Source organism: Lutjanus erythropterus, chromosome 3 (assembly GCF_056507025.1).
Source record: "Lutjanus erythropterus isolate fLutEry1 chromosome 3, fLutEry1.hap2, whole genome shotgun sequence".
Lineage (NCBI taxonomy): Eukaryota > Metazoa > Chordata > Actinopteri > Lutjaniformes > Lutjanidae > Lutjanus > Lutjanus erythropterus.
In genome coordinates, this window is record NC_139319.1 from 25702238 (window position 1) to 25713944 (window position 11707).

The following is an 11707-nucleotide window of genomic DNA, read 5'->3' on the forward strand; positions in this document are numbered from 1 at the left end:
TAACGGTGTATGAGTTTGTTACTGAGACAGATTCAAGTCGCCACTGGGTGCTTCTGATAGAAATTAAATGAATGCATTGTGGTTTAGAGAATACTCACCAGAGGAGTAGGAGCCACTCCAACCTTGAGCCAGGCCCAGCGAGTTGCCACCCCAGGTGGAGGAGGGCTTGTTGTTGGTGAGGCCCGGCGGGGGCCGGGAGGGGGCCGTGGTGTTGCGTGGGCCCTGAGGGACTTTCCACAGCTCATGGGACAGAGAGGCTTGGCTCTGGGAGATGGGCCCTGGGGACCAGGTGGACTTCATGTCAGATAGTTTACCTTTACATGGAGAGAGGATGGAGAAACAGACAATAGCAGTGAGAAAATCAGTAATGGACAAACATTACAAATAAGTAGGTTTAAGGTTCAAAACAAGGAATTTATGTTCCCGGTCCACCAACTGGTTCAGCTAATGCCCTGATAGCTTCAGTGTGGCTTAATGTTTCTTTAATGTAATTAAAATCAGTAAAGCTACAATCAGCCAATATTTAAAAACACATATATAGGCCTGTCACAATAATTGCATTACCAACTTATTGTGCATTATATGGACATTATCCAAAATTATGCCAGAATAAACACTTGCAAGACTTGTGCACAGTGTCTAAGTGTCCTGTATTTGTGTTTTATTCATTTTTTACAGCCCAATTCTGATGTCTGAATAATTTTAAAGCTACACCAAGGAGCTTTAATCTGTTGTTAAATTTGGAGTCCCCTGTGGACAAAAGCGATAGTGTTTCCTCTGTAACAACCACAAAATACAGTATAGTAAAAATAAAAAATCTCCTCCTACATATTTTAATGGGGTAATGTACTAATCACTGTACCTTTGCATGGGAAAATGTAAACATAGACTCACTTTTGAGGGAGGGGACAGCTTTTTGCCTTTATTGCGATAGGGACAGCAGAAAAATGACAGGAAAGGGGATAGAGAGAGGGGATGATACGCAGCAAATGGTGGCCACTGCAGAGGACTAACAGCCTCAGTACATGGGGCGTGCGCTCTACCAACTGAACTACAGGGGCACCCCAACATAGAAACACTTAATGCCACCATGTGACACTATGCAGCCATACAGGCATTAGGAACAACTATGTAGAAAGCCAATCTTCTCACTGATGGTCTTGTTTGTTTATGAAGTTGTATAGAGGCATCAGTATTAAATTGAGACTTTCATAACTTGTTTAAAACTCCTTGTAGTAGCTTTAAGAACTAAAAGTTCATTGCTCAAGGGCGTACTTACATTATTATATTAAATTATCATTATATCATAGCATAAAATGGCCTTAAAATAACAAAAATATTGTCAATAGTAGTCATTGTGACAGACCTACGTGCAAAAACAAGTTATAAGTTACAAGTTAAGTTTATCTGGACTAATAAAAAGTGTCCATCTGTGTTAAATGGCTGAAATATTTCTGCTGTAAAAGTGAATTCAGTCATGACACAAAATAATATTACAATAGACACAAATATTTGCTGAAGTGTGAGTAAGAACTATGTTAATTTTTCTCATTAGGACAGACTGCCAAAACTAATCAGTTTCAGTTTCATGTACCACTGTTCTGGGCTTATGTGCAATCCCTGTCTTCCTTCAAAATTCTGTAAATGCAAAAAGTAGAAAAATTGCAGACACGAGTATATTTTAAGAGTCACATCTTAAAAATGACACATTAAGAAAAAGTAGAGACCTGAATTCTTTGTGAATTTCTATCTTAAAGCACAATCACACACATAAACAGGGCGTATACTGATGTCATGAGTCACTGGGTTTGAAGCTTGTTTTTTTGTGGGTTGGGTCAAAGAGGTGCAGAGAGTCGAAGGTCACATTTAGGCAAGGTTGCTGTATCTGTAAACTTGTTGTTTAAAAAGCACTGAGGGAACAAGTTTAGGTGTGACTTAGGGTGAGAGGGGTCATGACGGGTCAGGGTGAGGCTGGGTAAGTTTTAGGATAGGCATGGAGATTAAGACGGTGTTGTATCAGGGCTCCTTTTTGGATGAGGAGAGGTTTAGCAGGTCCACACATGGAGGGGAGACACTCTGGGTGTGTACCTGAGCTGTCTCCATCAGAGGACGACAGACTGAAAGAGCTAGAGTAGCCATTGACTGGCCAGTCACTGTTGGTTGGAGGCAGAGAGCCATTCTGAAGTGGAGGAGCTGGGGAAGTGGCTATGGCATCATAGAGGTAACAGTGTTGTGACCAAAAATGAAGAGAGAAAAAAAAAAAAAAACAAGTTCATGTACGCATCAGTACAAGCATATGATACTGGAGAATGTGGTGTAGTAGAGATGTAACTTGTGTAAGTGAAGTTATTATTAATTTACATTTGATTTATCACACAGCCTGTTTCTGGTTTAAGGTTACTGATTGTCTTAAATTGATATTTGTGGCCTTGCCTCTCTTCATACCTCCATTCCTGTCCCGCAGGAGGTATCGATTGACGTCATGGATGTTGGTGTTAATGGTGGGACCACTGGGGACGCTGCCAGGGGTCATGTTGGGGTCATTCTCGGGGTCGATGTTCTGAAGGCCCTTCCATGGCACACCGGGGCAGAACTCTGAGGGAGCAAAATAAATTGCTTAATGAATAAACAACATCAGATATTGAGGAACTTGAGCAGCCATCTCATGACTTCCCCACAGTTTAAACAATTACGCAAGCCTCTGAAACACTGGTTTCTTCACATTTATTCTAAGACAAATGCAACTGCTGCTGAAAATATCAAATTAATTAATTAGTCAGTTCCTCTTTTTATATCGTAGTGGAAATCTATGTCAAAAAAAAGATTCATTCTCAGGCCAAAATATTTTTCTATTTGTATATTATCTCTTCCTCTTCATTTTATTTTATTTGGACCCCCATTAGCTGCGTCTGCTCACCTGGGGGCCAGTTAATGTTGGTCCCATTAGAGATCTTTTCGTTGGGGCTCTTGCCCTGGCCCCAGCTGTCCGGGGGCACCAAGGGGCTGGTGGGGGACTCAGAGCTGGACATAAGATTGTAAGGGCTATATGAGTCCTCCAGCTGGGGGGGCTTCCCAGGGGGGCCCAGGGTAGAGGCAGCAGATATGGCACCTGGTGTATGCAAAGACAAATAAATGAATAAGTAGAAATTAGCTTTACTTCATAATGAGGGCAAAATATATGAAGATATTGTATAGTTAGAGAGCAACACAAAGTTTTTATTTTTGCACATTTTTAATTGCTTTGTGTGTCATTCTTGTTAATCAATAATTTAAAGAGTTAAACATCAATACAATAAATACACTTTAGGTGTCTTTTGAGGATATTTATCTTCTATAGTTCAGTGAGGGGAAATGGATGACAATTCAAGATAAGTGTTTGTGGGTGATAAAATTCTTATCTGATTATCAGTTTGAAGACTGAATGTGTGAGAAAAAACACCCATGCAGAAGCTGATGATATCTCAACAATTTTACTGGAAAGTGTAGGAGTCAACAAGTTAGTGTCAGTTAATGAGTTCATCATGTGCAATCCAAATGTGTTCTGGCAGGTGGTTAACAATATCCATGTGTGTTCCATGTTCCACCATAGGCCAGGTTCTCAAGGTTTCTGCCCGTTAAAAGGCAATTTTTCCTCACCACTGTCACCAAGCGCTTGCTCATGGTGGAAATTGTTGGGTCTCTGTAAATAATACAATGAAGAATATGGACTAGACCTGCTCTAGATGACAAAGTTCCCTGAGACATCTTCTGTTAAGATTTGGCACCTGAGTATGAGTATGTTATTTACATACCCACATATATACAATAATGCCTTTTTTCTGGAAATGACATCTGAAAAATGTATATTACATGCCATCGAACATTTCTATGTTTCCAGTCTAGAAATGTGGTGCTGTGGCTCCCATCTAGGAGAGAGTAGGATTAGCAGGTTAAGCACCTGAGCTATCAGTGAATGACAAACTGAAAGAGAAATAGCTGCGTCTGGCAGACCTGTACTGAGAATGGTAAGCATTCTGACACCTCGGGATAAGTGTTTCTGACTGTAAATGAGTTTGCACATAGAATGTGTGAGAAACAAAACACAGACAATATGCACAGAGAAAATGCTGACAAGACCACAAGTGTTGTGAAGTCAGTGAGAACAAACCTGTCACTTGTTGAGTGGAGAGGCTCAAATGTGGAAGGGCGGGAGTGTGAAAATATCAATTCTGATTCTAATTATCTTTTACAGCACTCAAGAAAGTTCCTGATATTTTTAAGTTACCCAAACTTGAACCTTCACCACTGCACACTTTGCAAATTTTCAATTATCTCTAACAATCACAGAACTCTGCCCATCTGTCTTGTACAGAAATGTACTATTGTATGTACTAAAAGGAATTTAATTTTTCTCATAAGCAAAATTCAATTTGAATTGTAATTGCTATTGTACAACAAATCAGCCACCTACTGATACATTACAGTACTACAAATGAGCAGGGAGACTGTACAGACTCTGCATTATGTGTAAAATTATTTAAGATGACATGGGAATTTATCTGTATTATTACTTGAATGCTGCATGTATAAGCGGGAATGTGTGCATGCCTGCCTATGTTTTTGTTCAACGTACCGTGCTTATTGAGGTTGTTCTCCATGTTTGAGGAGTTGCCAGAGAGGCTGTCCATGGAGTTGGAGTGTGTCCACTGGGACAGGCGGGATTGAGGTTGAGGGGGCTCCTTCAGAGACAGACCCCCAACCTCCATGCAGTTTACATTCATGTTTGGATTCAGTCCAGCTGCACAAATACAAAGAAGAATGTTTTAATTTATTCAGAATATGAAACAAAGTCAGTGCTGGAGCTTTGTTACTATTTCTTTTAATTTATGAACAAGATCTTGTTATAAACAGCTCAAAACAAAACAGGAATAATCTACATTTCAATAACACTAAGTTGTTCACAGATGATTATTTCAGGGGTGATGTAGGTTTTCGTATGTTGTCAAGAGATGGAAGACCCTAAATGTGAATCTGCATGTATTTCTGCAAGAAAATAATGCATGTAAAATCACCTCAGGATTGCTAACTCAGTTGCTACTCTCAACAAGCATGGTACATTATGTCACATTCACACTGTCTAATGCTGTTCTTGTCCAAGACTCACAGAGAGGGTAGGTGCTGTAGGCGTTGGGCGAAGACGGCGGCTCTTTGGTGTGCAGTGTGTCGGCGAGGCCCGGAGCCTGATGTGGGCCAGTGAAGGGGTCCAGGGTTGATTTGCCGGAGCCAGGGCCTCCGGCGGGGCCACCAGGAGGATGCAGACCAGCAGACGAGGAAGAGGAGGAGGAATGAGAGGGAAGTTGCTGCTGCTTCATCAGCAGCGCCTGGTACAGCTGACGCTGGTGCTGCTGGATCTGCTGCTGCATGTTGGTGATTGTACGTGCAACCTGGGAGAGAAGAGAAGCAAAAGTGTCAGAGCAATGTATCATAAAAAGTTCTGAGCAATGAAGAGGAAGGCAAACAAGAAGATCAAGAAGATTAGTCAAATTATGTTGTGGTAAAAGCAAAATGGGTGGAAAACGGTAAAGAGAGAAAGAAGGAGGAGGAAGGAAAAACAGTTGAGGTTACAAGGGAAAAGATGAGAAAATAAGAGGATAAAAAACAAGGTGGAAGGAGAAAAATGAGAAAAATGATAGGAGAAGCAAAACCACTTGGTCTTAAAATCATTCCCTCTTTCTACAGCCCTCATCTTGCTGCAGGCTGCTGATCAATGTCTCACAAAAGAACCAAAATTTCAAAAAAGGAGAACAAAGTCTTTGTCCGTTTCACAATAGGACAAAAGCTGGTTGGCCTCATGTTAAACAAGAAGTAACCTGTTCCTACGCAGATATCTAATGTTGAGAAACTCAAGGTGTGACAACACAGTTTTTTTTTTCATGTGATGTTGTTATGACATCATGTGAGAATCAAAATATTTGCTGAGAAAATTTTAAGTTGTGTCACTGCTCACATGGGGTCAAACATATAAAATGAATGACCTTTATGATCATACTTTGCGTGAGTATAATGATGCGTTTTGTTGACTCACTTGCTGCTCTTGTTGTCTAATGGGGCCGGAAACATTGCGTTGCGCCTGCATCATCTGCTGCTGGATTTGTAAACGCTGGTACGCCTGAATGAAGGGAACAAAAAGTGCAATTTAATGAGAGGAAAAATGCATAAAAGGAGGGGGAAACAATACTAGTGGGAGAGAGGAGTGAACTGTTACCACTGCAGCTCTAATTTCTAAAATGGATACATTATTAATTCTCCATTGGATTGTCAATCAGTATCATAAAATTGAAAACTAATATCAAGACATTAAAAAAACCATTCATGTTTTGGTTTCATCTCCACTTAGAATATAGCCTGGATTTTCTAAAAAAAAAAAGAATCCACAACACAACTAAAGATGGAAAAGAAGGACTTTCTCACCATTTGCAGTTGCTGAAGTTGGTACAAGAGAGTCATTTGTTGAGGGTTTATTGGTGAGGTTAAAAGTGCAGGATTCAGACCAATGTTTTTTGCTGCAAACTGCAAGAGCTGTGCTTGGACCTGGGGCGGGGAACAGGAAGAATGGGGTTGCAGAAAGGAGAGATGACAAGTTAGTCATTGCAAATCACAATGACTGTACAGGAAGGGCTTCTGGCAAGGTAAAACTAGTCACTACTGTGTACTTGCAAAGAGGATAAGAGAAGAGGAAGGGTATGCCAGAGGAGTCATGTGAAGTGAAAAGTCAAGTATGGTGCCCAGAAAATAACCAGTCTTCAGAATATATTTCTGCTGATTTACTGCTAAAATGTTGATAGATGTGCTTTGATTTTAAAGAATTCAAGAAGTATGATAGCCTGAAATTATACTACTGGTTTTGGATTCTTGACAACAGAGCCGAAATTATTAGTTGATTCATCAGTAAGTTGTAGAACAAACTATAATGATTATGGATTAACTTTTTTTTAACTATTATATATAAACTATCATTTTTATGGACCAATCAACTAAACATTTATTTAAGAAAATGATTGACAGATTAATCAATAATGGAAATAATCATTAATTACAGCCCTGGTTGTAAAGCATATCACTCAGATTGTGCATATGTTGATGTAAGTGTAAAAAATGGTCCATCTTATTGTTCTGAGTCATGTTTTTTAAATAATATTTCAACATTACTGTAATGCAGCATAAATAAATTACAGACACACTGAAAAAGTCATTTTGGGGCAGCCACATGGGAAGAACTGAATAAGCAAAAAAATGCATTAGAAAGATGCACTAGTAGAGAAAACAATATTCCCAAATTTGGATTAAGGGACTAACAGTACAATGTGCAAGCTGACTTTTACCTGGACCCATGACTTACAAACACAGTCACTCCACGTTACATATGCAGTATATACATGTGTGTCTATCTACCTGAGGGGAGAGAAACTGAGGCACTTGAGCACGTAGACTAGGCTGGGAGGAGCTGAGAGGTGGCACTGGTGGCTGAGGAGGCTGCTGCTGCATGGCCCGGGTTTGTGCTGCTCCACTACTGCCAAACATTCCACTGGGTATCTATGAGCAGGAATCATAAAGGCACTTTGAAACCTCTTCAAAACCTCCACATTTATTTAAATTGCTGAAGCCATTTCTCTACTGAACAGCTGAGCCACCGAACTGGGAAAGAAATGTGTTCTTGACCACTTCAGAAAACAGTTACAGAATACCTCAAAGCAAGCTAGCCAAGAGTTGAGCATTCAACTGTCAATTTGATAGGTTCATTCAATACACGAATGAGTGCACTTGAATTGGGTGAAAAGGAAAACCTAAAGTGCACTCAAAATCCTAGCAAGGGTTGATAATATTCCCAGCATTGACAGCAATGTCTAAAAACATTTTTCAAAGCATTTACCCTCAAGGTCTAACTTTGCAGAACACATTGCACACAAAACCACACACTAAACACTAACTACATGGAGATAGTCATGAAATTGTGACTAGTGTGATTAATCAAATGGCCCAAAACAATTAAGGCAAGGCAACTTCATCCACATTTCAGATTGTCTAAGAGGTCTTTCTATTCAGTGCAAAAAAAAAAAGAAAGAAAGCCTGCGTACAGTGCCTTTGTTTAGGCTTCAAGGACATACTGCACTTTTTCTGGGCCATGGCTGCCTCTAGGGGTGATATTTGATAGAGCATAACTATCTGATTTCAATGGGCACTTCAGGCAAGGTCACCACACATAAGTGAGCAATAGAAAAGTGGAGATTTTGGAGAGCATTTTGGGTAGAGTGGTGTGTGTAAAAGAAATTCAATTTATCTATTGTTGCCATCACTTCATTAAATACATTTAGATCCTGCATGAAGACATTAAATTCTATGCATTTGCAGTGTGACAAACACAGTGTTAATAAAAAAGACTTTGCACTGCCTAAGGTTTGGTGACACATTCTGTCAGTATATACTGTTGTTAATAAAGCAGCTGGTCAAATCAACTACTAAACTGATTTTTTTTTTTTTAAATTGTGGTCCTAGTGCAAATTTGCACATTTTTTTTCTCCCATCTACAAACTTTGTTTATCATTATACGTTAAAACACAGGAGAATAACATAACCTTCCCACAACATATTACAACATATGAACATGGACAGAACATTTTAAGCTGCACAAAAGTTGGTTTCTACTGCAGGTTTTAATTTGGATTATGTAAAAATCTTATTTGTTAATGTCATGTCATGTTAAGTTCTGTTACAGAGTGTATTGTAACTGTATGTGCACAGTGTGTTACCTGCTGTCTGTTGTTCAAGTTTTGCATGGCCAGCCCCGGGTTGCCCTGTCCCAGACCCTGCCCAGGAAGGCTACTGTTGGCCAGGGGGAGCTTCAGGCTGGGGGAAGGCAGAAACGGTGATGGGGGGGCGTCATCTGACAGAACACCATCCTGGAGCAGAGTGAAATAGATGGTTGATGGGAAGACAAAGAGATAAGAAAAAAAAGGCATTAATCATTGTGCATTACCAACATAAATGATTAAGGGAGTGAAGATTAGATTAATGCTTACACTGACAAAATCATAAGAATCCTTTAACCTTTCTTTGTATTAAGCATCAAAAAAGCTACAAGGTCAAAAATAAAAAAGGTAAATCCCCAAAAAGACTTTTAAAAAGTACATAGTACAGGCCAAAGTGAAAGTGAAAGACAAAGCATAACAATGCATTTATTTATGTTTCTAAACTACACCCATCATTCCATACAGATGTAAGGAAAGGTCTTGGATAGCTGGTCAGTTTAAAGCCTTACCTTGTCAAGAAAGGTGTTGCGGTCAGTGGGGTCTTTGGAGAGTGCAGAGGGCCGACACACCATGGGCTTGTTCATGCCATTGCTGTAATCAGACATGCTCATGCCCCGCTTGTCCAGGTCCGTCTTCTTCTCCAACAGGGCGCCTGGAAGCAGAATGGAGGAAAGTGGATTAATTATAAATTCTAGATGACGAACTATACTGTGAGTAAAATGTCTTTTTTCTTCAATAAATAAATCTATATAGAATTTGGGTATGCTAGTATTTCAAGAAAATCCAGCATCCACTGAAATTAAACACTACACTTAGTGAAAAAAGTGTGGCATGGTATTATCTCCTGTTGAACTCAAGTGGAAATGTGGTGAAAGAACTGAATTGAGACCCTACTTCCTTGAAAGTAAATCAGTTATCTGTTTGTTTTGTTGTATTCGGTAAAAGCATCTCATATCAGCATTTTCAACATGCACAAAAAAAGTTGGTTAACTTACTCATGGCCTGGTCAAGGTTCATGTTGTTGCTCTTCAGAGCCTCCTCAGCAGGGTCTCTCTGTAACACATAAATGACAAAAACCGGTAACTGACAATGGTTTCATCATGTATATCTTTTTTGCACTATACAACAGAGGATTCATTATTTAAACCAAATTTTAGAAGTTAAAAGAGTTGATAGAAAGGAAATGAAAGAAATATCTGCCTGAAACAATGTATGACAGTGAGAACAATTCCTGAATATATTGCCACATACTGGAAAGCCCATATCAGTGAGCTGTTTGATGAGACGGTTCATGATCCAGGCCTCATCTGGCTTGTTGCCAATCTTCCCCTGATAACACAAGTAAAACATAAAAATATTATTTTTCAAATCCCAATAATTGCCATCAATAACATCTGCAGTATATTTATGACAAGTGGGTTTTCTGACCTTGCTTGGGCCCTTCTTGGGTCCATTACCCCAGGAGTTGCAAGAAGAGCTGCTCTCCTGGGAGGTGGGGCTGTTCCACATCTCCCCATCCTCTGTGTCCCATTGGCCAGTGGACATGCCCATTTCATCTCCTCCGTTTCCCCAGCCATCTTGCATAGGTTTGGGGCCTGAGGAAAAGAAAATGTGAAGATGTGAAAGTTTTAAGATGAAAATAAAAAAAAGTTTGTTGTTTATCTGTCACAGTGTTTTAATATCTGTGATGTACCATTCATGCACACTGAGAATATGCAAGCCATTTCAGAGGGCAAGCAGCAGGTAATTTTCAACCTGACCACTGGGTGCCACTGTTGCCATTTGACATGCTGCATTTTTCTTCTACACCTCCCTCTGTCATTTCCAACATTTCAAACCAACAGCACAAATAACCACAACCTACTGAGGTGTGGATTGCTTTAATCCCAGCAACATGCCAGTAGCACTAACAGAAACCTTCAGAATTAGCACAAATGGTACAGAAGTCTGAAGAAACATCCTGTTTTTGTTCCTTTAACTGAAGTGTGGTAGTGCACACCATCAATCATTTTTTTACAGGAGGTGGGGTACCACTGGAAACAACCAGTTACACTGTATTTACTAATTTCCACACAATCTGTACGATAAGACCTACAATCTGCTCCGTTTCCCATCTTTTACTTTACATATCTCTGCAATTATTCATCTGTGGGTACTACCTGGCTTGCAGGGTGCAGAAACCGGGGGTCCATTGGCCCTGCCATAGGGTCCAGAGGGTTCGTGGCCACCGTCTCCCCATCCTCCTACTCCTCCTGGAGGTTTGCCCCAGGCGGAGGTGCCATTGTCTACAGTTGATGTTGGAGCTGCTGGCTCTCCCCAAGCAGGCTCCGACTTGGGTTGAACACTGGGAAGCTCTCCCCAACCTGGAAAAAGAGGCTACATGAGTTCCACTGCAGTAAAGCCTTCAGCCATCAGCAATTTATATTGCAACATATATATGTATATATATATAAAATATCCCACGCTGTTCCTTGAGTACTTGAGTAATCCATTAATCAGTGTTAATTTAACCAATTAAAAATGTATTAATCGACAATTAATCGATTACCTAGAAATAGCAGAAATAGCAGTCTCTCATTTGAAAACTTAACTTCAACTTAAACTTATAATGGGTAAAAAAATGACAATAAAATTAATATTAGGAAAAAATGCAATTTGCAACTTAATAATTATTAATGACTAAGCAGTTATAAGTGTTTTACATTAAGGAAAATCCACAAAATTTGCAATCCTAGCACTAAACTTTGGAAGGATGGCACTAATAATAAATAATTTGAGTCTAAAACATGTCTGAAAAAACCTTGGCTTCAGGAAAGCATTGAAATTTGTGTAATATTCATGCACAAGTCTGTCTTTTACCAATAAACTATTATAATAATTCAGGTAACTGAGAAACCCTGCACCTTTTGAAACTCTTGAAA

At 39.7% G+C, this 11707-nt stretch overlaps 1 protein-coding gene across 5 annotated transcripts in view; it reads right to left on the reverse strand.

Moving 5' to 3' along the window:
• Positions 1–11707, reverse strand: part of tnrc6c2 (trinucleotide repeat containing adaptor 6C2) — a 59659-nt gene that overhangs the window by 5357 nt on the left and 42595 nt on the right. For 3 of the 5 annotated variants that reach the window (XM_084715604.1, XM_084715607.1, XM_084715608.1), the window contains 15 exons: positions 10946–11149; positions 10215–10381; positions 10038–10115; positions 9782–9839; positions 9296–9438; positions 8787–8936; positions 7432–7572; positions 6451–6570; positions 6065–6148; positions 5144–5423; positions 4613–4777; positions 2918–3109; positions 2446–2595; positions 2089–2205; positions 99–314 (listed from right to left, as the gene is read on the reverse strand). In XM_084715604.1, coding sequence (XP_084571730.1) covers positions 99–314; positions 2089–2205; positions 2446–2595; positions 2918–3109; positions 4613–4777; positions 5144–5423; positions 6065–6148; positions 6451–6570; positions 7432–7572; positions 8787–8936; positions 9296–9438; positions 9782–9839; positions 10038–10115; positions 10215–10381; positions 10946–11149 — 2265 coding nt within the window. Of the gene's footprint in view, positions 1–98; positions 315–2088; positions 2206–2433; positions 2596–2917; positions 3110–4612; positions 4778–5143; positions 5424–6064; positions 6149–6450; positions 6571–7431; positions 7573–8786; positions 8937–9295; positions 9439–9781; positions 9840–10037; positions 10116–10214; positions 10382–10945; positions 11150–11707 lie in introns of all 5 variants that reach the window. The other 2 variants (XM_084715605.1, XM_084715606.1) reach the window with 2 other exon arrangements.